Source organism: Dipodomys ordii, unplaced genomic scaffold (genome assembly GCF_000151885.1).
Source record: "Dipodomys ordii isolate 6190 unplaced genomic scaffold, Dord_2.0 Scaffold159, whole genome shotgun sequence".
Classification (NCBI taxonomy): domain Eukaryota; kingdom Metazoa; phylum Chordata; class Mammalia; order Rodentia; family Heteromyidae; genus Dipodomys; species Dipodomys ordii.
This window is the reverse complement of record NW_012267375.1, coordinates 1,494,233-1,522,140: the sequence shown is the minus strand read 5'-3', so window position 1 is coordinate 1,522,140 and position 27,908 is coordinate 1,494,233. Positions and strand designations below refer to the sequence as shown.

The following is a 27,908-nucleotide window of genomic DNA, read 5'->3' as shown; positions in this document are numbered from 1 at the left end:
CGGCTTTTTTCTTTTTGCTTATGTGGTGCTGAGGAATCGAACCCAGGGCCTCAGGCATGCAAGGCAAGCGCTCTACCACTGAGCCACCTTCCCAGCCCGAGCAGTTGATTTCTTAAAGTAAATGATTGATGTCTCATTTAAAAACACACTAAGAAAAGGGATGGGTGAAAGCGTTGAAAGGGGTGATGTTGATTAAGATATATTGTATTCATAAACTGCTTTGTTAAGTGGCAACTTCTCTGTACAACTCCTTAAAGATAATAATAGTTAAAAGGAAAAAATAAAGACATACTATATAAGATTTTTTTTAAGCTAAAGGTTCTCTTCTAACATCTGCATGTATGTTTTTGTGTTTAATTTTCACAGTATAGCACATTTACCTGCTGCAGAATACTGGTTAACTGTAAGCTGCTATAGGAATTATCATTGTAATTGGGTCTGTCACTAGGAAAGACACTATGTTGGAACAACTGTCAGGAAATGCTGTACACCATTCTTGAACACAGATACTTACTTAAAACCTATATAATACTATAATAAATGTACTATAAGTCTCATTGTGCATTTTCTCATTATAAATCTTTAAATTCTGATCATTTTATTAGTAACCTAAGTACAATGCAAAGGAAGAGGTTTTACATATATAGAAAGCTGAAATTATATGAGAAATTAAACAAAAGTATTAACATAGAAAAATTTTTAGAAAAAAAGTTGTAATGTAAGTTTTATAGCCCTTGATAAAGCTTGATATTGCAAAAGTAGGCATTTTATTTAAAATTTATATAAGGATATATTCATTGTAAAAGGGGGCTTTCATTGTGACGCTCCCGAACAAGCATTATACAATGCACCTTGATTAATTTTCCCTCCCATAATTCCCCCTCATCCCTTTCTACTCTTCCTAAAATAATTTCAACAGGTTTCACTGTCCTACTTTCATATATGCATTTGAAGTGCATCAATAATATTCATTCTCATTTAGCCACTCAACAGAGCTTGTTTTATTTTCTAGTCATTCTATTTTTTTCTAGTACCATCACCTGAACTCAGTCTTTGTGTTCTGGCTTAGCTAGCCTGAACCATGCCTTCAAGCCTTCCTGCCCAGGGTGGCTTTGAACCATTATCTTTTCATCTCTGTCTCCAGAACAGCAAGGGTTATAGTCATGAGCTGTCAGTAATCACATTATTTGTATGCTTATATTAACTGCACCAAAAGGACTCAAAAGAATATTTCATGCATTCTTATATTTCTTTTTATCCTCTTTAATACCCTATTGTCAAACAGATTTCAGTGGGGTATCTTATGGAATCTTCACATATAGACACTATGAATTGATATTGTTGAGCCTTTCCTATGTCCCCCACCCCATGTGTACCCTTAACCACTTGTACAATTATGACATACCATGAATACACACACACTGATGACTGACTGTTTGCTTCCAGTTCTAGAGTCTACAAATGAGAGAAAACAGGCACTATTTGGTTCTTTTTGCTGAGCTTATTCTGCTCAGCATAATGATCTCTAGTTCCATCTATTTTCCTAAAAAATATATAATTTCATTTTTCTTTATGACTGTCTAATAATCTATGGTATATACCACATTTTTTCATCCATTCATCAATAATGGTGGTACCTTGGCTGACTGTAACATTTGACTATTGTAAACAAAGCTGCAATAAACATGGATAGCAGGTATCTTTTATGTACACTGAACTAAACTTCTTCAGATTGATTCCTTGTAATGTTATGGCAAGGTCATAAAATAGGTGTATATCCTTAGGCAAAAATACAACGCTAATATTCCATCTCACTCCAGTAAGAACAACAGTCATTAAGAAAGCAACAAAGAAAGTTATTTGTTTTAGTTGTTACCAGACCTGGAGCTTGAACTCAGGGCCTAAGCACTGTTCCTGAGGTTCTGTGCTCAAGATTAGCACTCTACTACTTGAGCTGAAGCTCTACTTCCAACCTTTTGCTGGTTAATAGGAGTCTCATGGACTTTCCTGCCTGGGCTGGCTTTGAACTGCAATCCTCAGCCTCCTGAGACTATAGACATGAGCAACCAACCCCCAGTGGGAGAAAAAAGTTTAAATCTAATTTCATTTATGTTATTAAGTTACCATTGCATAGGTTGGGTAATGACCCCCTCTTTTACTTTCCATTTCCCCCTCTTGTCCCTGTCTACAGGTTGCATAGTTCACTTTCCACATCGTATATACTAAACAAGTATTTTAAATTATGTCTATAATTATATTATTTTTAAAAAGAAATTTCCTAGCTGGAGGCTGGTGGCTCATGATTGTAATCCTAGACTTTCAGGAGGCTGAGATCTGAGGATCAGGGTTTAAAATACCCAGTTCAAGAAAGTCGGTGTGACTCTTATCTCCAATTACCAACCAAAAAGTGAGAAGTGGAACTGTGGCTTGAGCAAAAAACAAAACACCAACAAAACCCTCAGGGACAGCACCCAAGCCCTGAATTCAAGCCCCAGGACCAGCACCAGAGAAACAAAAAACAAACAATTTTTTCCTTATCCTTTCAAGTCTTGCAAAAGGGATAATTTAAAGTACACATGGAGACATAAACTACAAAGCAATTTTAAAATAGCTATGTGAAAATACACTTAAGATAAAAAACTATAACTAAAAGTATTGCTTTTAAATATAGGCTTTTAGGTTGATGTCAAAGTGTTTGATGGATTTCATTTCCTTAATTGAAAATTAAAACTAGTATCTCTTCTTTTCTTTTCTCTTTTTTTTTTTTTCTTGCGGGGGCGGGCAGGGAGGCCGTGGGGCTTAAACTCAAAGCCTGAGCACTGACCCTGACCTTTTTCATTCAAGGCTAGCACTTTTCCACTTTGAACCACAGAGCCACTGGCGGTTTTCTGGTGTTCACTGGAGATAAAATTATCAGGGACTTTCCTGCTTGCAGTGGCTTCAAACAGCAATCTTTAGCTCTCAGCATCCTAAGTAGCTAGGGTTACAGGCATGAGTTACCTGCGCCCAGGAAAAGTATGGGGTTTTTTTTGTTTTTGTTTTGTCAGTCTTGAGGCTTGAACTATTGGCCTGAGCTCTGTCCCTCAGCTCTTCAGATCAAGGCTAGCACCCTACCACCTGAGCCACAGCACCAATTCCACTTTTCTGGTGGTTTATTGGAGATAAAAGTCTCACAGATTTTCTTGCCTAGGCTGGCTTTGAACCGCGATCCTCAGATTTCAGCCTCCTGAGTAGCTAAGATTACAGGAGTGAGCCACCAGTGCCTGGCCAAATGTACTTTCTTAAAAGTTATTTTTATTTAATGTATTTTGCCTCTAATTTTTTTGCTTAATACATCCTTACTCTTTGCATATTTCTTTCCTTGGTTTAAACTTAAGAGTTACCTAGTGTCAGAAGTTATAACAAAGGATGATTCTGTAACAAGGAGTAGGGAAGGTAAACCTATTTGTATGTTTTATTGTTGAACATTCATATTCTGAAATCTGAAAATCTTGAAAGCACTCAAAAGTTTCAGATTTTCAGATTAGCCAAGATATACATGTATTTTCAATATATAAAAATTCACATCAATTATGTCCTATTATATAAATATAAATATCACACCTGCAATAAATAGAGTCCAGGTTTAGGTTTTTTTTTAATTTAGTAAAATTAATCACAAAACATTTATGGTAGGTAGAAGAAAAAGAAAGGAGACCCACACAACACAGTTGTAGGAAACCTATGTTATAAACTCATGCAGTCAGATCCTTTTCAGAGCATAAACACATCTAATTTCAACTTATACTGGAATACATTCTATATTGTTTTGGTGTGTGCTGGTACTAGGAGACAGGCAGAACCGGGGCATTGTCCCTTAGCTTTTTTACTCAAGGCTTTTTTACTCTACTACTTGAGCCACAGCTCCATGTTCAGCTTGTTGCTGGTTAATTGAAGATACGAGTCTCAGTTGACTATCATGAACTACACAATAAACTATACAATAAACACTTCTCTTTCTAGTATATTGATTTATACTCCCTTCAGACATATGCCCAATAGTAGTATGGTAAGGTAATTCTACTTTCAGGTTTTGAGAAATCTCCATACTAATTTCCATAGTGGTAGCACTAGTTTAAATTCCTACTCACAGTATATGAGGATTTTGTTTTCTTGATGACTGCCATTCTGACTGGGATGAGATGAAATCTCTGTCATTTTGATTTGTATTTCCTTTATGACTAAAGACATTGAACATTTCTCTATGTATTGGTCATTTGTACTTCTAAGCACTGTCTGTTCAGTTTATTTGCCCATTTATTGATTAGGTTATATTTTTTGCTATTTAATTTTTGAGCCCTTTGTATATTCTACATATTAATCCTTTAGCTATGGAACAGCTAAAGATTTTCTCTCGTTCTGTGGGTTGTCTCATGATGTTGATAATTGTTTCTTTTTTTTTTTTTTTTGGTCTTTGTTTCTATGCCAGGACCACACTGTTTTTGTTACTAAGGTTCTGAAGTCTAGTGTAAATGGAACCACAGAGTACAGTGGTACCACTAGCATTGCTCTTTTTACTTAGCATTGCTTTAGCTATTTGGGGTCGTTTATGATCTCACATGAATTCCAGAACTGAATTTTCTTTTTTTTCTTTTTTTCTTTGTCAGTTGTGGGGCTTAAACTCTGGGCCTGGGAGCTGTCCTTGAGCTCTTCAGCTCAAGGCTAGCTCTCTAGCACTTTCGGTTTTCTGGTGCATAATTGGAGATAAGAGTCTCACAGACTTCTTGCCTGGACTGGCTTTAAACTGCAGTCCTCAGATTTCAGCCTCTTGAGTAGCTAAGATTACAGGTACCAGTCACCAGTACCCAGCCAGAACTGATTTTTCTACTTCACAAATTAGGACTTTGATGGATTTTACACTGAATCTGTAGAATGCTTTCAGCAGAATGGCCATTTACACAATATTCATTCTGCTCATTTGTGAACATGTCCTTTTTCAATGCCTTCTTCAGTGTCATTCTTCAAGGTTTTATGTTTACATTATAGAGGTCTTTCACTTCTTTAGTTAAGTTTATTCCTGTAATGTTTTTGGAGGCTATTGTGAATGGAATTGTTTTCCTTATTTTTTTCTCAGCTTGTTCATTGATGGCATATTGAAAAGCTATTGATTTCTTGAATGTTGATTTTTTTATATTGGTATTGTTTATTAGTTATTTTGGTAGAATCTGTAGGGTATTTTTTTGTATTTCAAAGGAAGGAAGGAAGGAAGGAAGGAAGGAAATTGTAGTGTGTTTGAAATATAGGAGCATATCAGCTGAAAACAGGCATTTGACTTCTTCCTTCCCTATCTGAATCCCTTTTATTTCATCCTCTCGCCTTATTGCTCTGGTTAGGAATTCTAATACTAAATTAAATAAGAATGGAGAAAGTAGATACCCTTGTCTCATTCCTGATTTTAGAGGGATGATTTTAGTTTTTCCCTGTTTAGTACGACATTGGCTAAAGGTATTTCAAGCTGTTATTATGGTTAGGGACTTTTCTTCCATTCCTACTTTCTTAAGAGTGTGCCAGTTCTGGGACTTGAACTTGGGCCCTGGGCACTGTCCCTGAGCTTTTGTGCTCAAGACTAGTGTTCTATCATCTGAGCAACAGCTCCACTTCTGGCTTTTTTTTTTTTTTTGGTGGTTAATTAAAGTAATTGAAGGTAAGAGAGTCTTAAGGGACTCTCCTGCCTGGGCTGGACTACAACTGCAGTCCTCAGGTCTCAGCCCCTTGAGTTGCTAGAATTATAGGCATGAGCCATCAGTTCCTGACTCTTCAAAGCTCTTTTCTTGCAAGGATTTTGAATTCTGTCAAAGACATTCTCTTCAGTAGTTGAGATGATCATGTGGTTTTTACTGTTAATTCTTTTTATGTGTTGTATTAAATTTATTGACCTTATATGTTGATCCATCCTTGTATCTCTGGAATGAAATCAGCATATGTTGGCCAGGCACCGGTGGCTCACGCCTATAATCCTAGCTACTAAGGAGGCTGAGATCTGAGAATCACGGTTCAAAGCCAGCCAGAGCAGGAAAGTCCATGAGTCTCTTATCTCCAATAAACTACCAGAAAACAGGAAGTGGTGCTGTGGCTCAAGTGGTAGAACACTCACCTTGAGCTGAAGAGCTCAGGGACAGCGCCCAGGCCCAGAGTTCAAGCCCATGACTGACAAAAACAAAAACAAAAAACAGCATATGTTGATTGTGATGTATGATCTTTTAAAAGTGAAATTGAATCCAGTTTGCCAGCATTTGATTGAAAATTTTTGTATCTATGTTCATCAAAGAAACTGGTCTATAATTCTCTTTTCTAGTTGTGTCCTTGTCTAGTTTTGGCCTCACAAAATGAGTTTGCAGTGTTCTTTCCCATTCTATTTTGTTGTTGTTGTTTGGTCGTGAGGCTTGAACTCTGGGCTTGAGCGCTGTCCCTCATCTCTTCAGCTCAAGGCGAGCGCTCTACCACTTCCACAGCGCCATTTCCCCCATTCTATTAGAGTAAGGCTTTAATGAAAATTTTCAAATATTCTGAGCTGTGGCTAACTTTTCATGATAAAAGAGAAATGATGCATAGACAGCTTGGCAGTGCTAATAAATGCAAATGCTATATTGCTCCCTTTTCCTTAGGAAAGCGGTCTAGAAATGAGAAACAAGCTAATGGAACTTTCAAAAGCTATTTCATTCACATGGACACTAACTATGTATTTCTATGAGGTTAAATCTCAAGATGAATAGGAACAGGAGACAAACAGTACATGGGCAACTCTCTTGAGGAAAGTAGGCTGTAGTTCTACAGGACATCAAGGAAAGGACAGAAACCCCTGAAGCAGATGTTTACTAAAAGGGCTGGGAAACACAGTGTGGGTATGGAATGAGGCACTGTGAGCTTGCATCTGACTTATATAATAGTAGAAAAACACATGTTCAACAGCAGTATGTACACATTGTAAACTGATGCAAACAAAAGCCAAAGGGCAGCACTGGCCTGCCCCACAGAGGATGCTGAAACAGAAGCTCAGACCACTAGAAATGCCCATTACCTAATAGCTAGCCAAAACTCCCAGCTTTTACATGAAGGCAAGTCAGCACAGAAGCCCAGGCTAACCTGGGGAGGCCCACAGGACTTTTACTGCCAACACCCATCTGTCACAGTGTGTAATGGGTGCTCACCACATCAGTTCCAGCAGAACAGCATAGAAAATGAAGAGACATAAGAAAAGTATGTCAGATCTAGCTTCCACACTAAGCACCCAAGAAATCTCAGGCAAGATAGAAAGATACAACCTTTTGTCTTCCTTCGTCATCTGGGCAAATGAAGGGTTAACACAAGTCTTCAACAATACAGGCTATATTTCTAAGCCACCAGGGCAAAAATTATGTGGGCTTCACAAGCCATACAGCTGCTTCTGTTTATAATTGGGGTTTCAAATTATGAAAAGTAGGTGTTTGGTTGTTTCCTTTTTCCTTTCTAAGGCTAGTATAACTCAATGGGCTGCAAATTTGACATCTTTATCAGTAACCATGACTTGAACTTTGTTTCCAGGTTGAGGAATATCTGGAGGAAGACAGACCAGGCCCTGGCTGCAACTCCAGCCTCTGCCTCAGAACATCAACCAGAGTAGAACAAAAGATGGCCTCGTCGCCATGTACACAAGAAAAGCAGCAGGTCCAGGGTAGCTGTCAGGGCCACCAGCAGCTATCGGGTCCCTTCACCTGGACAGAAGGGAGGGATGACATGGTGCCACAAATACAACATGCTGTCAGTGGCCACACACCACCAGAAAACAGAAGCACAGACCACTTCTGTCCCCGACCGGACCTCTTCCAGATGAGAAAGAGGGAGGTCTGGATGGAGAAAAATCTGGCAAGCAGGACATACTGTGGTTCAATGGATTATTAAGGATTGAGCTGGATGCAAATGACCAAGTATTACCTCATTCCTGCCAACTGTTATTATTAAAAATACCAAGCCAGCTGGTGTCTCAGGAGACAGGCCCCCTTGACTGTGTGGCTGCATCATTTGCATAGCCCTTGGTCCTTGGCTGGGAGGGGCCACAGAACTTGTTACTGACCTAGATGAGCGTGGGCTGAGAGGCCTGCAAGAGCAGTGGTGGTGGCGCTGGGCACGGCAGTGGATCTCCCTCCCGGGTGAGATGAGGTGGAGGATGCAGAGGATGAGGTGGACGAGCCCTGAATGACCCGGTCGAGCCAGGGCTCAATGCTGGGATGGCTCTGGAGCGGAGTGGAGGTGAGTCGCCCGGGTCGCCGTAAAGAGCCCTCATCTTCTGAGGCAGATGATGTGTCTGTGGTTAAAATAATGATGACAGGCATGATGTAGGGATGGGTCAGGAGAAGAATGGGGTTCTATTCGCCAGGGCCTCCAGGCCTATAGCATGGCCCTGCCCCCATACAAGCAAATGATACTTCAGGTTACCCTCAGTCAGGAAGAACACCAGAGGAACCCTACTGTAGGACCACAGGGTTCTACATAATGTGTAAAGCTAGCCTCTCATTCCCTAGCCAAAGGAGGTTCTGCATGTCCACATAGCCACACACCACAGCCATACACGACATTTGCAGTGGGCCAGATCCAGCCAGCATCCTGAGTTGTGTGAATCTGTGCATGAGTCCTGTGGTGGGCAGGCAAGTTGCAGCCCTGTCCTTGTCTGTCCTCCTGTGAATATCGTGTAAATATGCTCTAGAAAGAATTCCTTAAGACAGGGGTCAATAAAAATTAGCTAAGCTCCCATCCAGTTATCATGATTGTGTTTTATTATGGGCTTTCAACTATTAAAAGATTCTTTATTGTTGGATAGTGTCTATAGTTCTTTTCAGCAGAAACAATAATTTTATAGCTATTTCTAAGATTTTTTAAATACACTTTCTTTTTAAGCAAAAGAGCATTACAAAAACCACTAAACCATCTTGCAAATTCAAAGTATTTGACTTGATTTTGTTTTGTTTTACTGTGTAATAATAATTCCAAGTGCATCAAACCAAAAACGTGTTGTGATTTTGTCACTTAGGCAGCGGGAATGTGAAGCCACTAGATACCAACATCTCAATCCAGTTTCAGAAGGGACTGAAAAGAAGCCCCACCTATAATTTTCATTTCTGAACAATAACAAATTATACCTTAAACTCTCCAAATAGTTTTGTATCATCTTACATAAATGCTGGTAACAAGATACTAAATAAGAGGTAAAAACCAAGAAGTGGTTTATTTTAGGTTCTTCTCTATGAAAGAGATAAATAGCATTTTATAAAAACAATGTACACAAAAAGTCCTAAAGAATGAAAGTATCCATTTAGGAAAGAAGTGTGATTTTCAGGTAAGGAATGTATGCATATACAAATATTTTTATCTCTCAATTACAGACCAAAGGGCTATTCAACTCAATGAGACTAAGCATTAATTATACCTTTCAGCCTGTGAAACACTCACAATAACCATTTCTGACACCATTAATCAATACCTGGAGGGGTGTAGGTTTCCACAGATGAATGAACAAGGACAGACCGTCTTCTGGAAGGCATGGGCATCTTTCTCTCCTTATATTTGGCCAAAGCTGCTTGCACGGCTTCCGTGTGGACATCTACACAGGAAGAGCAACAGGATGCTTTTATCAGATTGGTTATGAATAGTCAAACTAAGATTGGTGTTTCCAAAGGTTATGGAATCAGCCTAACTGTCTACCAGTGGTTGAGATCTATCTATACAATGAACTTTTATTCAGCCATAAAGAACAGCCTGGACATGATGGCTCACACCTGCAGTACAGGATACCTGGGAGGCTAAGGCCCAGTGCCAGCAGTTCAAAGTCAGCCTAGGCAAAAATTAGTGAAACTCTATCTCAATCTATATAATGGGTGTGATAGTACATAACTGTGATCCAATTACAAGGAGGCCACAGGTAGAAGGATCACAGTCCCAGCTAGCCCAGGCTGGGACAAACAAAACACCTGAGACCTTATCTTAAAAATACCAAAAGCAGGGCTGGGAAAGTCGCTCAGTGGAAGAGTGCTTGCCTTGGAGTGGAAGAGTGCTTGCCTTGGATCATGTTTGATTCATCAGTACCACATAAGCAGAAAAAGTCGGAAATGGTGTTGTGGCTCAAGTGGTAGAGTGCTAGCCTTGAGCTGAAGAGCTGAGGGACAGCGCCCAGACCCAGAGTTTAGGCCCCACAACTGACAAAAATAAATAAATAAATAACAAAAGCAAAAAAGGGCTAGGAGTGTGGCAGAGTACTTCTTTGGTCACAACGAGAAAGTAAGACAAACAAAACAAATCAGGAGACCACATATCAGATATGGAAATAACTGTGACCATGTACTAAATTTAAGCTTTTTTGCTGTCTTAGGGGAAAAAAACTACAAATACACACCAAAAAAAACTAACAATCTACATAATAACATGATAGGGGCAATAAATCAACAGATTAAGAAACTGGACAAACCTCAAACACAATACACACAAAGATAACACCACAAGACATATAATAAACAAATGGCTCAATGCCAGTATGTCTGTTGTCTCAGGCTACTAGGACAAAACACCAAAGATAGGTCTTGAGTAACAGAAATGTAGAATTTTTTCAGTATTATGGAGGCCAGAAATCCAAATCATGGAGATTCTTGGTAAAAGTTCTTTCTGTCTTAGAAACAGCTGTCTTCTTTCTATGTTCTCAACTAGTATGGGTAACAAAAGGGAAGAGTCCCCTGATGTCTCTTCATATACGCCATGAATCCTACCAGAAGGTTCTACCCTTTAATCATCTCCAAAGACCTCAGTTCCAATCCCCTCCAACTCAGCATAGAAGTTTGGGGTAACACAGTCAATGTTAGCACAATGATAAGGAGCAAACTTAAGAATGTTAGAGAAATGACTTATTACATAAAAGGAACCCAGGTAAAGATTTGGAGGACTCAACTACTAATTTCATATGGAGAGGTCATGATTTTGCCTCAGAGACAGATGAGTAGATCAATGCAACAGAATGGAGTACAGAAATAGATGCATACACACATTAGCAACTCCTTCTATATTACACAAGAGAAAGTCACTGGAGAAAGTATTGTGTTCCTAATAAATAATTCAGGAGTAACCAGATATTCAGATATAAAAATGAATATTGCTAGCCTGAGGCTACTAGTCCATGCCTGTCATCCTAGCCACTCAGGAGGCTGAGATCTGAGGATCTCAGTTTAAAGCCAGCCAGTAGCAGGAAAATCTGTGAGATTCTTATCCTAACTTAACCACAAAAACCCAGGAAGTGGAGCTGTGACTCCAGTAGTTGAATGCTAGCCTTGAGCACAAAATTTCAGAAACAGTGCCCAGGCCCTAAGTTCAAGCCACCAGCACTCAGCTTAAGATATTCTTATGTGGTCACTTCCTTATACTAATGGGCATTTTACGAAGAAAGGTTTATCAAAAGAGCTTAAATGTGCCAGATGCTGGTGGCTCACCTGTAATTCTAACTGTTCAGGAGGCTGAGATCTGAGGTCATAGTTCAAAGCCAACTGGGGCAGGAAAGTTTGTGAGACTCTTTATCTCCAATTAACCAGAAAAAGCCAGGAAGGGAACTGTGGTTGAAGTAGTTGAGTGTTAGCCTTGAGCAAAAAAGCTCAGGGACAACATCTAGGCCTTGAGTTCAAGCATCATGACCAACAACAACAAAAAAAAAGAGCTTAGGAGCCAGGGTGCCAGTGGCTCACGCCTGTAATCCTAGCTACTCAGGAGGCTGAGATCTGAGGATCATGGTTCAAAGCCAGCCAGGCAGAAAAGTCCATGAGACTCTAATCTCCAATAAACCACTAGAAAACCAGAAGTGGCACTGTGGCTCAAGAGGTAGGGTGCTTGCCTTGAGCTGAAGAGCGCAGGGACAGCACCCAGGCCCAAAGTTCAAGCCCCATGACCGACAAAAAAAAAAAAAAAGAGCTTGGGGAGGGGGCAAGACAGAAAGGGATGATATGGGGAAACAAAGGAGGAGGCAACAATGCTTGATAAGAAATGTACTTATTACCTTTCTCATGTAATTATAACCCCTCTGTACGATATCTTCACAATAAAGAGCTTAAAATGTATTTAAAAACACATGTACTATGAAAATATTGTTAAATAGGGAGAATCTCAAAAGTTATCAACATGTAAACTATAATTGAAAGTATGAATTTTTTCAATGGGCATTATGGTAATCTAAGTGTTAAAGTAGAAGTTAAATATTCATAAAAGCACTACCAAACAGTAACAGAAATCTAATTTAAGGGAAATTTACAGAATTATAAAAGACTGCGAATGTGGCTTAGTGGTAGAGTGGTTGCCTAGCATGAATGAAGCCCTGGGCTTGATTTCTCAGTACCAAATACACAGAAAAAGCCCGAAGTGGCGCTATGGCTCAAGTGGTAGAGTGCTAGCCATGAGCAAAAGAAGCTCAGGGACAGTGCCCAAGCCCTGAGTTCAAGCCCCAGGACTGGCAAAAAAAAGAAAGAAAGAAAGAAAGACAGAGAGAGAGAGAGAGGGAGGGAGGAAGAAGGAAGGAAAGAAGGGAAGAAAGAGAAAGAAAAAGAAAGAAAGAAAAAAAGAAAGAGAGAGAGAAAGAAAAAATTCTAAAACACCTACATTAGTGATAGAACTGCTGCTCTATGACACACGAAAATGACTCCTGCCTAAGTGGACAACATTGGTTAATATGCATCCCAGTGATGATAGGAGAAGACCCCTCCCCTAAATTAAGCTCAGTGATACATTAACCAGCACTTAAGCTATGTGATACAACATAGACCGGATGCCAGGAACTGGTGGCTCATACCTATAAACCTAGCTACCCAGGAGTTGAAATATGAGAACTGTGGTTCAAAGCCAGCCCAGGCAAGTAAGTCCATGAGACTCTCATTTCCAATTAACCTCCAAAAGGCCAGAAGTAGAGCTGTGGCTCAAGTGATAGAATGCTAACCTTGAGCAAAAAAACATGGGACAGTGCCTAAGCCCTGAGCTCAAGCCCTAGGACACATACATACACACAGACACAGACACAGACACACACACACACACACACACACACACACACACACGATAAATAAACAGACTGGTTGTGTGATGGTTAAACTTTTTTCCTTGAACAATATGATAATGTAAATCATTGCTCAAGTGAAAATACCTTCTTCAGCAAACTTTTGGCAAAGAAACACTGAAATCATACAAGCATCTAGCCTATCCATCTCTTCCCAGGCTGTGAGCCTACCTGACCGGAAGCGCTCATCCCTTGAATTGGTAAGCCGAGACCTCTGTGGTTTGGGTGCGGCTGTGGACAGAGGGGGACCAGAGATTCTAGTCTCTGCTTGCAGGCACGGGTCTACTCCTGAAACACAAATTTGGGGGAATACCTTATGTAAACTATTTGCTTTTCCAATTATAAAATTTTCATTTAAAACAGCATGTATAGCTGGGTACCAGTGGCTCACGCCTGTAATCCTAGCTACTCAGTAGGCTGAGATCTGAAGATTGCAGTTCAAAGCCAGCCTGGGCAGGAAAGTCTGTGAAACTCTTGCTGCCAATTAACTACCAGAAAACTGGAAGGGGCACTGTTGTGCCTAGGCCCTGAGTTCAAGCCTCATGACCAACAAAAACTAAATAACAAAATAAAATAAAACTGTGTATTTCTCACATATGGCCACATAACATATTCTGCACCATACTGAGAATGTCTCCTGAAGTAGAGAGCCTTTGGCTTAGGACGGGAGTGCCATAACCACTGCTCAGAGCAATGTTTGTGTCCACCTCTACACTCTCCCATTCTGTCAGACCCAGATCTACTTCTAGTTCACTATTTGCAAAGGTGACCATCACAGTCCTTGGGGAGCCCTAGACACATGAGTTAGATGTGTGTGAGCCACAAGTCATATAGGCACAGACTCTGCAAGAGCCTCTGAGAAGTTGGCTTCAGCACTGACTACACTTGAATCTGGAGTAGCTGGTACTTGTCCACTGTGTCAGCAAACTCTGGAAGCCACAGGGGCCCCAAGCTACGAGCAGAGGAAGGTGGAGAGCAAGGGAGACAACAGAAGGGAGCACAGTAACAGCAATGCTCGAGTACACTGTATGAAAGCCCAGTATGCAGCACCCTGGCAAAGTCAGCAGACAGCCTTGGCAACTGATAGCCTCTGCTTTCTCTGTCTCCAAATCTGGACTCTGCTAAGATGGACAAGGAACATAACACAGATCTTAACAAGCTCCCGGCCCCCTGAGTCCAGCACCCTCAGGGCACAGGACAGTGAGTGAAGAACTGGGTACAAGTGTGCACATAGTGTCTCTGCATAAAGGCTCCGGCATTCCCGTCCTCATATGCTGACATTTGCTAACAGCACAAAACAAAAATCTTTAACTGGGGTTCAACAAAAATCATGAATCTAACTTTTTTGTTTCAAAAATGTCTCATAAAACTGCTTTGGTCAGTGGGTAATTAGTCCTACTAGCTGAGAAGCTGGCCTTGACCACACTCTGAAACAGAGCCTGGGTGCTGTCCCTGAGCTTTCTTGTTCAAACTTAGCTATACCACTTGAGCCACAGCTCTACTTCTGGCTTTTTGTTGGTTAACTGGAGATAAGACTCTCACGGACTTTTCTGCCCAGGCTGGCTACCATCCACGATCTTCAGGTCTCAGCCTAAATAGCTAGGATTACAGAAGCATGAGCCAATGAGCACCTGGCAATAAGATGTATTTTTAACTTTCACAAATACCAAAAGATATAGATACACAGATATATATAACCAAAAGGTTATAGAAATTCACACTCCTACAAGCAATGAATGCAAGTTCCTCACATCTTTGTCAGCCCCAGGTGTTATATAAAATGTTAGAATTTTGCCAATTTCTTAAGAGAAAAGTGATTCACTTTAATTTTTATTTCTATATCTATTACTGAAGTTGAACGTGACAGTGCTTATTGTCCATCTGTTTCCTCTTTGAAATTTTTTTCTTTTTTTCAGGCGGGGGAGGGGAGAGGCTAAACTGGGGTTTGAACTCAGAGCCTCTCCCTTGGCATACCCCCAGCCCTTTTTGCTTTAGTTTAACTTCCAGACAGGGTCTCTCTTTTGCCAAGTCTTGGACTACAATCCTCCTACCTGGGCCTCCTGAGTAGATGAGATTACAGGTGCCACCACAAATGCCACCATATTCAGGATATTGGTTAAGAAAGGTTCTCACTGACCTTTATGCCTGAGTTAGCTTTGGAACACAATCACCTCAGCTCCATCCCCCACGTAACAGGGATTATAAACAAACCACCAGGCTTAACTTCCTTGTCTTTGAATTCATTTTTAATTTTCTTTTTTCCCCCAGTGCCAGGTCTTGAACTCAGGGCTTCACACTGCCCAGCTTTCTTGCTCACAGCTGGTGCTCTACCACTTGAGTCACATGTCTAGCCCAGTTTTTTCTGGATACTTTAAAAATGGAGTCTCATGGTCTTTTCTGGCCAGGCTGGCCTCAATATGAGAACTTCTGGACATCAGGCTCCTATGTAGCTAGGATTGCATAGATCAGACACTGGCACCAGGCTGAAAAGAAAAAAAAATTGGGGGTGCAGTATGTGGATATGAACTCAGGGCCTCACACTGTCTTGGAAGCCTCCACCTGGAAGTGAAGGGGGTTGGGAAGCCCCACTTCTTTGAATCTCCATTCGTTTTATGCAGCAATGAAACCCTCATGCCCCAGAAAAGACAGTAAACCTCTCTCTGCTGAGGACCAGCTCTGCACAGTGCACACCATAGAGCTGCCATCCAGCTATCTGGGGAGCCAATCACACCTGTCACTTCATTGCCTTTCTAGCTTCCAGGTCTCCAAACTTGTCTGTGAAGACAATTTCTACCCAAAGATTTCCCGCAAAGACAGTGCCTGTGAAGACAACTCCCACCCAAACATTCTCCTGAATCTTGTCGTTTTTAGAGCTTAAAAACCTATTTAGAAATTAAATGCTAAAGTCTATGTGCAGTGGTATTGCAGAGGACAGCAGACCTATCAAATAAGTTCTGTCTCTTGTCTCCTCAAGTCCCCACTGCCTTCCCTTCCTACCAACAGGGCTGTTTCCACCCTGCTAACCACCTGTAGTTACCCTAGGACCTGCACAATCAGGTTGACACTCCAACAACCAGTCCTTGCTCACTAGTGATTCTTTTCAAATTTACCCACAAATCTTACAACTTTTCTCATTCTAATGGATCATTATTTCAAATCCCATTTTATAAAAAAAATCAGCCAGGTGCTGGTAGCTCACACCTGTAATCCTAGCTTCTCAGGAGGCTGAGATCTGAAGATAGTAGTTCAAAGCCAGTCCGAGCAAGAAAGTCGTGAGACTCTTATCTCCAATTACCCACCAGAAAACTGGAAGCAGTGCTGTGGCTCAAGTGGTAGAGCACTAGCCTTGAGCAAAAGAGCTCAGGGACAACCCCCAGGCCAAGTTCAAGCCCCACAACCACCACCACCAACAAAACAAAAAAAGAAATCAGCCACTGCTATTCAGCTGGCACTGTGTTCATAGGTTTTTATTGAAAACTGAAAGTTTTATTTATAATTTTGTGCCAGTTCTGGGGCTTGAACTCAAAGTGTCCTGCTCTTGCTCAGCTTTTTCACTCAAGGCTGGAACCCTATCACTTGAGTCACAGCTCCACCTCTGACTTTTTGCTGGTTAATCGGGGATAAGAGTCTCGAGGATTTGTCTTCCCAGGATGGCTTCACACCTTGATCTTCAGAGCTCAGCTGCCTGAGCAGCTAGGATTACAGGCATGAGCCACAGACACCTGGTAAAAACAGCAAGCTTTATAATGCTAAGTTTTCCATCTAGGAAATTGGTATGATTCTTCATGTACCAATTAAGGTCTTGGTTATTTCTTCTAAATAGATTTTATGATCCTAAAACAAGCTGTAGGTATTTTTTTTGCTAAAAGTATTAATAAATACTTGGCAGTATATTTTCATTATGAATGAGATTTTTTTGTGTGTTTAAAAAAAGAACATGTCAGCCAGGCGTCAGTGGCTCATGGCTGCAATCCTAGCTACTCAAGAGGCTGAGGTCTGAGGATTGTGGTTCAAAGGCAGGAAAGTTTGTGAGACTCTTATCTCCAATTAGCCAACCAGAAAGCTGAAAGTGGCTCTTTGTCTCAAAGTAGTACAGTTCTAGCCTTGAGCAAAATATCTCAGGGGCAGTGCTCACGCCTTGAGTTCAATCCCCACAACAGGCAACAAAAAAAGAACTTGCTGGGAGCTGGTGGCTCAGCTCCCAGCTATTCAGAAGGCTGAGATCTGAGGATCATAGTTTGAAGTGAGACTGGGCAGAAAAGTCCATGGGACTTTTATCTCCAATTAACTGCAAGATGTCAGGAAGCACAGCTGTGGCTCAAGTGGTAGAATACTAACCTTGAGAAAAAAGGTCAGGGACAGTGCCCAGGCCCAGAGTTCAAGCCCAAGGACAGGCAAAAAGAGAACTATTGCAAGAAAAAAAGCCGCCCATTTTCATGTATTTGTCTTCTGTCTTTATAGCCAGGAAACCAAAAACTCTTACTAATTATGGTAGCTAAATAATCAGCCTTCTAAGGTATAAACTAAGCACTTATAATAAAGATGATTATTTTTTGGTCTCTAGTATTTACCCTATCATGTTACCCATGTCACTGTGGGAAACACTTCCCACGTGAAGTGTGCATAACAAGCACCTTTCATCTCAAATAGGAATGGAAATGAATAAGTTTGAGAGTTGCAGGTGATTTCGGGGAAATTGGCTTCAGAATGTTTTAACATCTCATTTTATCAGTTGCTTTTAATTTCAGTTTTATTCTTTTTGCTTGGTATGAGAAAACATCAGTAAGCCAGGTATTAATGGTTCACACCTATAATCCTAGCAACCCAGGAGGCTGAGACCCGGAGGACTGTGGTTCAAAGTCAGCCTGCGCAAAAAAGTCCTTAAGACTCCATCTCCAATTAATGAGCGAAATGCCAGACTAATGGTGTGGCTCAAGTGGAAGAATGCCAGCTATGTGCAAGAAAGCTGAGTAAGGGTGAACGGGCCTAAGTTCAACCTTCAGTACCAGTAAAACAACAGCACCAACAAAAGTATCAGTATATAAACTGCCTTCTCATCATTATTATTTTTGGGGGGAGGAGGGGTTCCGGTCGTGAACTCTGGGCCTGGGCACTGTCCCTCAGCTCTTCAGCTCAAGGCTAGCGCTCTACCACTTGAGCAACAGCGCCACTTCCGGCTTTTTTCTTTTTGCTTATGTGGTGCTGAGGAGTTGAACCCGGGAACTCAGGCATGCAAGGCAAGCGCTCTACCACTGAGCCACCTTCCCAGCCCCTCATCATTATTTTTGTTGTTGACATATTATAAAATATATCATACCAACACATGTAGTATAAAGTATGTGAGTAGTTTAAGAACTACACAGAAAGAATCAATGTAGCCATAGCACCATTTAAGAAATAAAGCACTCAGGTGAGTTAGGATCCTGAGTCCTTTCAAATCTCAAGTTCACATTCTGGAAAGCCATTCCATTTTCTGCTTTCACCTGACATATAAAGTCTCTCTCTACACAGCCCGTGCTGGTGTGTTGGCAACATTCCTCCATGATAGCTCCTTTCACTGAGATTCATTCTTGCTGAGACATGTAGGTCTCTGGCTTTCCAGTCTCAATTCTATTGGATGATGTTGAGGTCCTGGACAGGCTGGAACCATGATCAAGATTCTCACACACAGTTCATGCTCATTTGAGGGGCTATTGATGAATCTATGGCCTTCACAGTGTGATGCAAGTCACCTGCTGTAGCTTCAATCTGTGTTTCTCTGATTGCTAGAGTTATGCATCTATCTGCTTATTGGTTATTAGGATTTCCTCTTATGTAATACCTGTTTGACCCTCTGCATGTCTCTGGCTGTGTTAGGAGACTGGATCTCTGCTGCCACTCCCGACCAGGACTCACACTACAGTGCAGCAGGAGCGAACATCACTCCTGCAGCAAGGTCTTCTAGACATTTTAGTATAGTCTTTTTTGGTTATTTGTGTCTTTTTGATCTCTCTGTGGTGTGTTTTGATTTTTTAAAAAAAGAAGAAGCTATCATATTAACGTAGTCCAAGGTTTTATGTCAATCCCTTACTGTATGCTCGTTGATATGGTATCTTTAATATGCCGTCTCAAGATGGTGATGACCTTCCTCTAGGATTTTCCAGATGCTCTACATGGTTTCTGCCTGCCACTTTCAGCCTAATAAGCCAACAACTTTAGTATCCAGTGTTGTGTTTCACACATGGACAGGGAACTCTGTCAGCCCCGTGGTCAAGATGCTACTTCTTTCGCATGCCAATCCACACACCTGCATGTCTGCATTTGGACTGGGCTTTCTGTTCTGGTTATCAACTCCTGAAATCCACCATGTCTCAGTGACAACTCTGTTACTCTTCATATCTACTCAGGCAAATTCCCACAACATTTTCTTCTTAGTGTATTTTGGATCTCTTAACCTTTTATACTTGGATGTAAATTTTAGAATTACCTTATGTTCCACAAATGAATGATGAACGTTTGGAATCTATACGTCAATCAAATGGAAAGAAAGAAAAACAAATTTTATATGTTCTAGCCTAGTAAGGCTTTAAGACCTTGAAAATAAAATATGCCCTATTTGGGAGTAGGAGCTATAACAAGCCAGAGCTGGAAATGATCACCTTACTCTTGACTTTCATTACCTAACATTAGACACACTATTTTTGCAGTTCTTAATAAAATATGAAACATGTCAACATTGTTTGTTCTCTTTAAGCAGTTGCACAAAGGTTTTAATTCAGCCTATGAGTTTATAAGTACAATGTATCTTGATCAATGTCACCCTCTCCTTTGTTTTCCCCATTTCTCCAAACCCTAACCATACTCACAAATTACCTTGTTCCATTTTCTCATTGACTGTACTTGAATGTATTCATCTACTTTTCCTTTCTCCATTTGGCTGTTTCAATTCCATCACCCTCCCTTACCGCTGACAAAACATGTTTCAGCTTCTTGTTGAACTATTCACTAGTTCTTCAGGAGTTACTCCATTCGAATCCTCCTGAGTATACCATGCTTTATTCAATTTGTTTGTATATGCTTTAACCCTATATATGTTTTCATAGGTTTGTAATTTAGCTCTAACTTCCACATATGAGAGAAAACATGCACTGATTGTCTCTCTGAACCTTACTTACTTTACTTCACATAAAAAAAATTCCAAGGCACATCCATTTCTCTATTATTCTTTCTGATAAATGAGTAAAATTCCAATGTATACATAAACATACATACCTACACACATTTCTTTCTTGACCACATCGATTGTAAGGCATCTGGACTATTTCTATAACTTGGCTATGGTAAATAGTGCAATAACATGGATGTGCAAGTGTCTTTATTGTATACTGACTTGTAATATTCAGACAGATGCTCAAGAGTGGTACGGCTGGATCATAGAGTAGGTCTATGTTAGTTGTTTTTTTTTTGAGGTGTCTCCAAACTACCTTCAAAAGTGATTGTGCTAGTTTGTTTACATTCTCACCAACAGAGTAATAGGGTTCCTTTTTATCCCTGCCAACATTTGTTCTTGTTTGTATTTTTGATGATGGCCAATCTTACTGGCGTGAGGTGAAATCTCAATGTTATTTTTATTTGTATTTCCATATGGCCAGAGATGTTAAACATTTCTTCAAGTATTACTGGCCATTTTTACTTCTGTGAAATCTCTATTTAGCTCATTTGTCCATTTTTTTAATTAGGTTATTCATTCTTCAAGGATTTAGCTTCTTGTGCTTGTATATTCTAGATATTGAACCCCTATCAGAGCTATAGCTGACAACCATCCTTGCCCATTCTGTAGGCTTTCTTTGTAGCACAGTAAATATGGCCTTCACTGTGCAGAAACTTTTTTTTTGTCAGTTATGGAGCTTGAACTCTGGGCCTGGGCACTGTCCCTCAGCTCTTCAGCTCAAGGCTAGCACTCTACCACTTGAGCCACAGCGCCACTTCCAGTTTTCTGGTGGTTCATTGGAGATAAGTCTCACAGACTTTCCTGCCCAGGCTGGCTTTGAACCATGGTCCTCATATCTCAGCCTCTTGAGTAGCTAGGATTACAGGCTTGACCCACTGGCACCCAGCTGTGCAGGAACTTTTAACTTCATGTAATCACTTTTGTCAATTCTCTCTCCAGTTTGCCAGACTCTTAGAATTCTACTCAGGAAGTTCTTACCTGTGCCAGTAAATTATAATGCTTTTCCTAGTCCTTTCTGTATTAGTTTCACGGTTTCTGGTCTCACATTGAAGTCTTTGATGCATTCTGATACGATCTTAGTGCAAGGTAAGAAACAGGGATCCAGTGTCAGTCTTCTGCACATGGATGTCCAGTTTTCCCAGCACCATTTGTTGAAGAACCTTTGTTCCAACATACTTTTAGCTCCCTTGTCAAACATCAGAAACTGTAGGTTCATTTCTGGGCCATCTAGCCATTACACTGGTCTTCATATCTGTGTACCAAGCTGCTTTTCTTACTACAGCTCTGTAGTAAAGTTTGAAGTCTGTAATTATAAAACCTCCAGCATTGGTTTTGTTTTTTGGTTATTTCTGTCTGGACTTGCTTTGACTATTTGGGGTCTTTTGTGGTTCCATATGAATTTTTTGGATTGTTTATTTCTGTGAAGAATGACATTTAAATTTTTATGGTATTGCATTAAATTTTGTAGACAGCCTTTGATAGTTACTTGGTCCTTTTCATGATATTAATTTTGTTCATCCGTGAACATGGAGGTCTTTCTACTTCCTGGTGCCATTTTCAATTTCTTTCTTAGAGTTTTGTCACTTTCATTGTAGAGGGCCTTTACTTCCTTGGTTATGTTTATTCCTAGGGTTTGTTTTTTATTTTAGGCTTTTTTAAGCTATGGTAAACAGAATTATTTCCTACTCATTGTAGACATACAGAAAAGTTACTAATTTTGGTGGGTTGATTCCTGTTCCTTTGCCAAAGGTATTTATCAGCTCTAGGATATGCTCCTTCAGACATAGAATCATCTGCACACAGGGATAGCTTGACTTCCTTCTCTGTTCAAATCCCTTTTCTCTTTCTATCACCTTGCTCCAATACTCTACTGATAAGGAATGGAGGGAATGGACATGTAATTGTTATGAAATACCTGAGTGTCCTGACCTTACCTTGAATAAGTGGAATGCAACGTGCCAGAAGCTTTGCCCTTTTCTTCTCATATCCTTTCTGAGTGATGTCACCTAAAAATAATGATTAAAGAAATAATCACATATCCTCTAAAGTTCCAAGGTTTCGATAAAAAATTTATCACCTAAAACCTAAAAGCAACATATTCATGTCTTTCATCTAGGTGACTAGATAAACTCTGATGGATCCACATCATGGGAAGCCATTTGATAAAAAGGAACAGATCACTGACACGCAGCAATTTGAGCAGATCTCCTATGTCAGCAGGTGAACAAAGATACCAGATTCACAGAGTTACACACTGAATTATCCCCCTTACTGGAATGCACAGGACAGGACTGACAGTGGCTGGAAGGATGGGGGAGATGTCACCAGAGGGGCCAGGGAATCTGGGATGGTAAAACTCTGCTGTGAGATGACTGTGATGGTGATTACACAACTTATACTCTGTTCACAGGCCTTCACTGCATACAAATAATAAAACTTCTAAAATAATGATCAGCATCCCCTAGGAGCTTATCAAAAGTGCAACTCAGGCCACACTTCAACCAAATCTACATCTGCAACTACTAAGATTTTCAAATGAAGTCTGCACAGGTTCAAGGTCTGAGAGTACTGGAAAAAGAATCTCGCAGACCTAGCTATCCTCAGCCAGGAGGTGTTCCTGGGTGAGGATCAGGAAAAAGGACTGCTATCCTCATAAACTATCACAAATAACAGCCTAAAACCTGGAAATGAAGTAGGAAACAAACTTCAGGGAAGCATACCTAAGTCTTCACGCACTATGTCATTCCTACATAGAACTGGGAATGCTAATAGTGGATCCTTGATATTTTTCTGAAGACCCTCCTCAGTGATGAGTACAGCTGACCTACAGTCTAACTCCAAGACCCCCTCACCTCACATTGAGACCCTAGGCTCTGAGCAAGCCACCCCAGGTCTTTCTAGAAGTGCGTTCTCCACTCCCTGTACACTCAGACTGTCAGTGTGACTGACCATCCTCACCAGCTCCCTAAACTACCTGCAAAATTTCAGTATTTTGAACTTGGGTAGGTGGGTATATACGCACACACATGCGTGTACACATGTGCATGTGTGTGCCAGTTCTTAAACATAGCTTAAGCCAGGGCTAAATATGGCCTGAGTACCGTCCCTGAGCTTTCTTGCTCAAGGCCAGTGCTCTAATACTTGAGCCACAGTTCCACTTCTGGCTTTTTTTTTTCATTATTTTGCTGGTTAATTGGACATAAGAGTCTCATGGACTTTCCTGCCCAGGCTGGCTTTGAATCCTTAGATATCAGCCTCCTGAGTAGCTAAGATTATAGGTGTGAACCACTAGTGCCCAGCTAAAGCATCATCAACAATAAAGTTTGTTTCTGCAAATGTGACAAATCGAGAGTAAATGCTGCCATATTAAACTAAAATTGATAAGCCACTGTTAAAAGCAGAGAAATTCATTTATCAGAATAAGTATTCATTTCCTAGAAACCATCCATCCTCACTATGGTTCCAATTCAAGCAACATCAAAATGGTGAAGGTATCAAGAACATAAAGAGCCAGATACTGGCAGCTCACACTAACTCTAGCTACTCAAGAACTAAGGTCAGAGGATTGTGAGTCAAAGCCAACCTGTGTAGCCAAGTTCATGAGACTCCTATCTCTAATTAACCAACAAAAACCTGGAAGTAGATATATGGCCCAAATTGTATAGTGCTAGCCTTGAACAAAACAGCTTAGAGAGAGTAGTAGCCCCTGAGTTCAAGCCCCAAAGCCAGCATACACACATACACATACACACACGTGCGCACATGTACGTGCACACGAAGATGACTTGGAAACTGAGCTGTGACTCAAAGTAGTAGTGTGCCAGCCTTGAGCAAAAGAGCTCAGGGATAGCATCCAGGCCCTGAGTTCAAGCCCCCCCCCCGAAAAAAAATGGTGAAGGTACCAAAGAACATCAAGATATTAAACATACTCCCAGTTGGTACTCACTAAACCCCAGAGCCCATTTCATTTTTATAACAGAAGCAATTGAACATAATCAGATATATGATCCTCAGTTTACAATGTAGTTATGTATTAATAAATCCATCACAAGTTGAACATACTCTGTGTCAAAAAAAAAAATGTACGTGATACCCTAAATCTGCAAAGTATCCTAACTTAACCTGGCCTAGCTCAAACATGCTCAGAATACTTACACAGTGTATAGCTGGGCATCACAAGAAGATAACAAACTGTGTATCACTAGTTTGGGAAAAGATAAAAATTCAAATATGTGTAAAAAATTCTACTGAATACATACTGCTTTAAACCAGAGTAAAGCTGAAAAACTCTAAGTCAAACTATTACAAGTCAGGGACTGACTACCTGTATTCTATTTTCATGTACAATCAGTTACTGTATTTTCACATACCCAGGTAAACACACATTGGCATGTGTACACACACTGTAGAATAAAGTTTCTTGCTACATATAGAACAACAGGGTTCTAGAATGGAGTACAGGCACAAAACTGGCAAGCTAGTGGAGAAGGAATACAAATCCAATTCAGATCTCTCTCATGGTAAACAATGAAACACAGACACTAGAGATGCACAGCCGAGCCTTGCTCCCCAGGGCAGTGACAGAACTGGAGTGTCCCAGAGGGGTGCTGCAGGGAACTTTAGTAGGCAGGCAGCACTCTCCTCTGTCCTCTCGATAGACTTTCCTTATGGTCTGCAAGGCAGGTGGCTCTTCTCCCCTCCTCAGGTAGGACAAAATACATGGCTTCAGCTGATTTTCACTGCACATGAGCCTCACCCAGGGTCCCAAATCCCAAGACACAGCTCCAAGGCTCTTGACCAACCGGCCAGACTTCTCAAAACACGTGCTCAAAAGCCTATCATTACCCGTGAAGGTCAGGAAGAAGATGGGTACCACATGCTGTGTGTGACAGCAAATAACTAGAGACAGCCAAAGTATTCACTAGGAAAAAAAAAAGAAAAAGAAAGTCTTAAAAAATTGCCCTGGCTGGGTGCGGTGGCTCCTCACATCTATAATCCTAGCTACTCAGGAGGCTGAGATCTGAGGATGGCAGTTCAAAGCCAGCCCAGGCAGGAAAAGTCCATGAGACTCTTATCTCCAGTTAACCACCAGAAAACCAGAAGTGGCGCTGTGGCTCATGTGATAGAGCACTAGCCTTGAGTTGAAGAGCTCAGGGACAGTGCCCAGACCCAGAGTTCAAGCCCCATGACAGATGAAAACAAACAAACAAAGAACTGCCCTGATACTTGGGGTACTGGAGGATTGGTTTTATTTATGAAGAATAATGTTTTCCTACTGAGTAAAAATAGAAAGCTGAAGACGGTATTTATTTAGCATTAATGTGTTCTGACAAAACTATCTGCATTTGATATACGTTAGTATATATGCAGAAAAATGTCTAGAGGGAGAAGAACTTGTTTATTTGGCTTTGGTAGAGTGTGAGACAGATTCTATTTCATACTTTACACACACTTCCTTTGTGTGTGTGGTACTGGGGCCTTGTGCTCTGGCTTGGCTTTTTCTGCTGTATTTCAAGCACTTTTAAATTCTTTAAGGTCTCCAGCATAAAAAGCACACGCCTCTTTGTAGTTAATAACGCATGGCAGGTGGCTTTAACAATGTGTTGTGGTTGTATGGTGTTGGGGAACACTAAATGCATTCTATGTACTATTTCTGTCACTTCTTATATATGAGTCTAAAATTGTTTTAAAGAAAAAGTTCAAAAATATATGGAAGTCGCCCTGCTCGCATCTGTAATTGTAGCTATCTGAAAGCCAAGCCTGAGCAGGAAAAGTTCACAAAACTCTTATCTTTAATTAGTCACCAAAAGCCGAGCTGTAACTTAGATGCAAGAGTGCTAGCCTTGAGTACAAAACAGGGACAGTACCCAGGCCCTGAGTTCAAGGCCCAGGACCACCCCCCACACACAGACACAGACACCACACACAGACACCACACACACACACACCACACACACACACACACAAACACACACACACGAAGCAATCTGTGGAATTGTTTATTTTTAGAATGTCTACTTGCCAACAACACCAGTTTGTAAGATTTCTTTTTTGGGAGGTTTTTTAAACTACAAATTTGATTTATTTTACTAAAGGATTATTGAGCTCTTATTAAAGAATTTTTTTGGGGGGAGAGTCTAGTCATGGGGCCTGAACTCTGGGCCTGAGTGCTGTCCCTCAGCTCTTCAGTTCAAGGCTAGCACTCTACTACTTGAGCCACAGCGCCACTTCTGGCGTTTTTCTTTTTGCTTATGTGGTGCTGAAGAATTGAACCCAGGGCCTCAGGCATGCAAGGCAAGCGCTCTACCACTGAGCCAACTTCTCAGCTCTAAAGAATTATTCTTTTACGAGATAGCAATTGTTATAGGACTAGTCATGTCATTTACCCCTTTATGAGTAAGTTTTAGTAGTACATGACTATCAAGAAATTGTTCCATTTCACCCAAGTTGTTTGAAAGGATATGGACAGCAAAGCTTCAACCTCTTACCATCCTTTTAATTTCTGTGGTGGTCTTTTATCCCTGATTTTTGGTAATTTGTAATTGGTAATCTACATATTTAATGTGGTGTGTGTGTGTGCTGATCCTGAAGCTTGAACTCAGGCCCTGAACTTTGTACTCAAGGCCAGCACTCTACCACTTGAGCCATACCTCCACTTCTGGCTTTTTGGTGCCTGCCTGGAGATAAGAGTCTCATGGATTTTCCTGCCTGGGCTGGCTTTGAACCATAATCCTGAGATCTCAGCCTCCAAAGTAGCTAGGATTACAGGCATTGAGCAACTGATGCTCAGCATGATCTACATTTTTTTTCTCAGTTGTATTAAGAGTTTATTACTTTTACATTCTTTTCAAATCCCTGGATTTTTGCTTGTTTATTTTTTCTATTTTTTATGTTTTTTATCAGTTTGGGGTTTTGGTTGGTTGGTTGTTTGAAGCTGGCCCCATGTATTTGAATTCAGGGCCTTTCATTTGTTTTTGTTTTTTTTTGGGGGGGTCCAGTCCTGGGGCCTGAACTCTGGGCCTGGGCGCTGTCCCTCAGCTCTTCAGCTCAAGGCTAGCGCTCTACCACTAGAGCCACAGCGCCACTTCTGGCTTTTTTGTTTTTGCTTATGTGGTGCTGAGGAATCAAACCCAGGGCCTCTGGCATGCAAGGCAAGCGCTCTGCCACTGAGCCACCTTCCCAGACCTTTCATTTGTTTTTAATGTTCACAACTGGTGCTCTGCACTTGAGCCATGCCTCTAGCCCTGCATTTTTCTGACTACCTGGAGATGGAGTCTCACAGACATTTTTTCCAGGTTGGCGTCAAACCACAATCCTCCAGGTCCTTAGCCTTTGGAGTGGTGAGGATCACAGGTGTGAGCCACTGGGACCTCACTTGATTTCTAGCCTTAACTGTTTCCTTCTATTAGGGAAGCAGAAATTAAAAACATCATGCGATACTACAATATAACTATTAGAAAGGTTAAAACTTTTCAAAACTCTGACAAAATCAAGAGCTGACACATATTAGGGAGCAATAAGACTCCTATTTCTTGCTAGAGGGTGTGCAAAATGGCATAGCCACTCTAGAAAACAACCTAGAAGGTTTCTTTTTCTTTTTTTTTTTTTTTT

The 27,908-nt window shown here is 40.8% G+C and overlaps 1 protein-coding gene across 1 annotated transcript in view; it reads right to left on the bottom strand.

The window, feature by feature from the left end:
- The window catches only part of Dip2a (DIP2 disco-interacting protein 2 homolog A (Drosophila)), a 118,169-nt gene that overhangs the window by 53,199 nt on the left and 37,062 nt on the right, over window positions 1–27,908 (bottom strand). The window contains exons 2-5 of the mRNA XM_013032906.1: window positions 22,232–22,303; window positions 13,259–13,375; window positions 9,494–9,613; window positions 8,090–8,320 (exon numbers count right to left, since the gene is read on the bottom strand). Of these exons, the coding sequence (XP_012888360.1) occupies window positions 8,090–8,320; window positions 9,494–9,613; window positions 13,259–13,375; window positions 22,232–22,303 (540 nt within the window). The remainder of the gene's footprint in view (window positions 1–8,089; window positions 8,321–9,493; window positions 9,614–13,258; window positions 13,376–22,231; window positions 22,304–27,908) is intronic.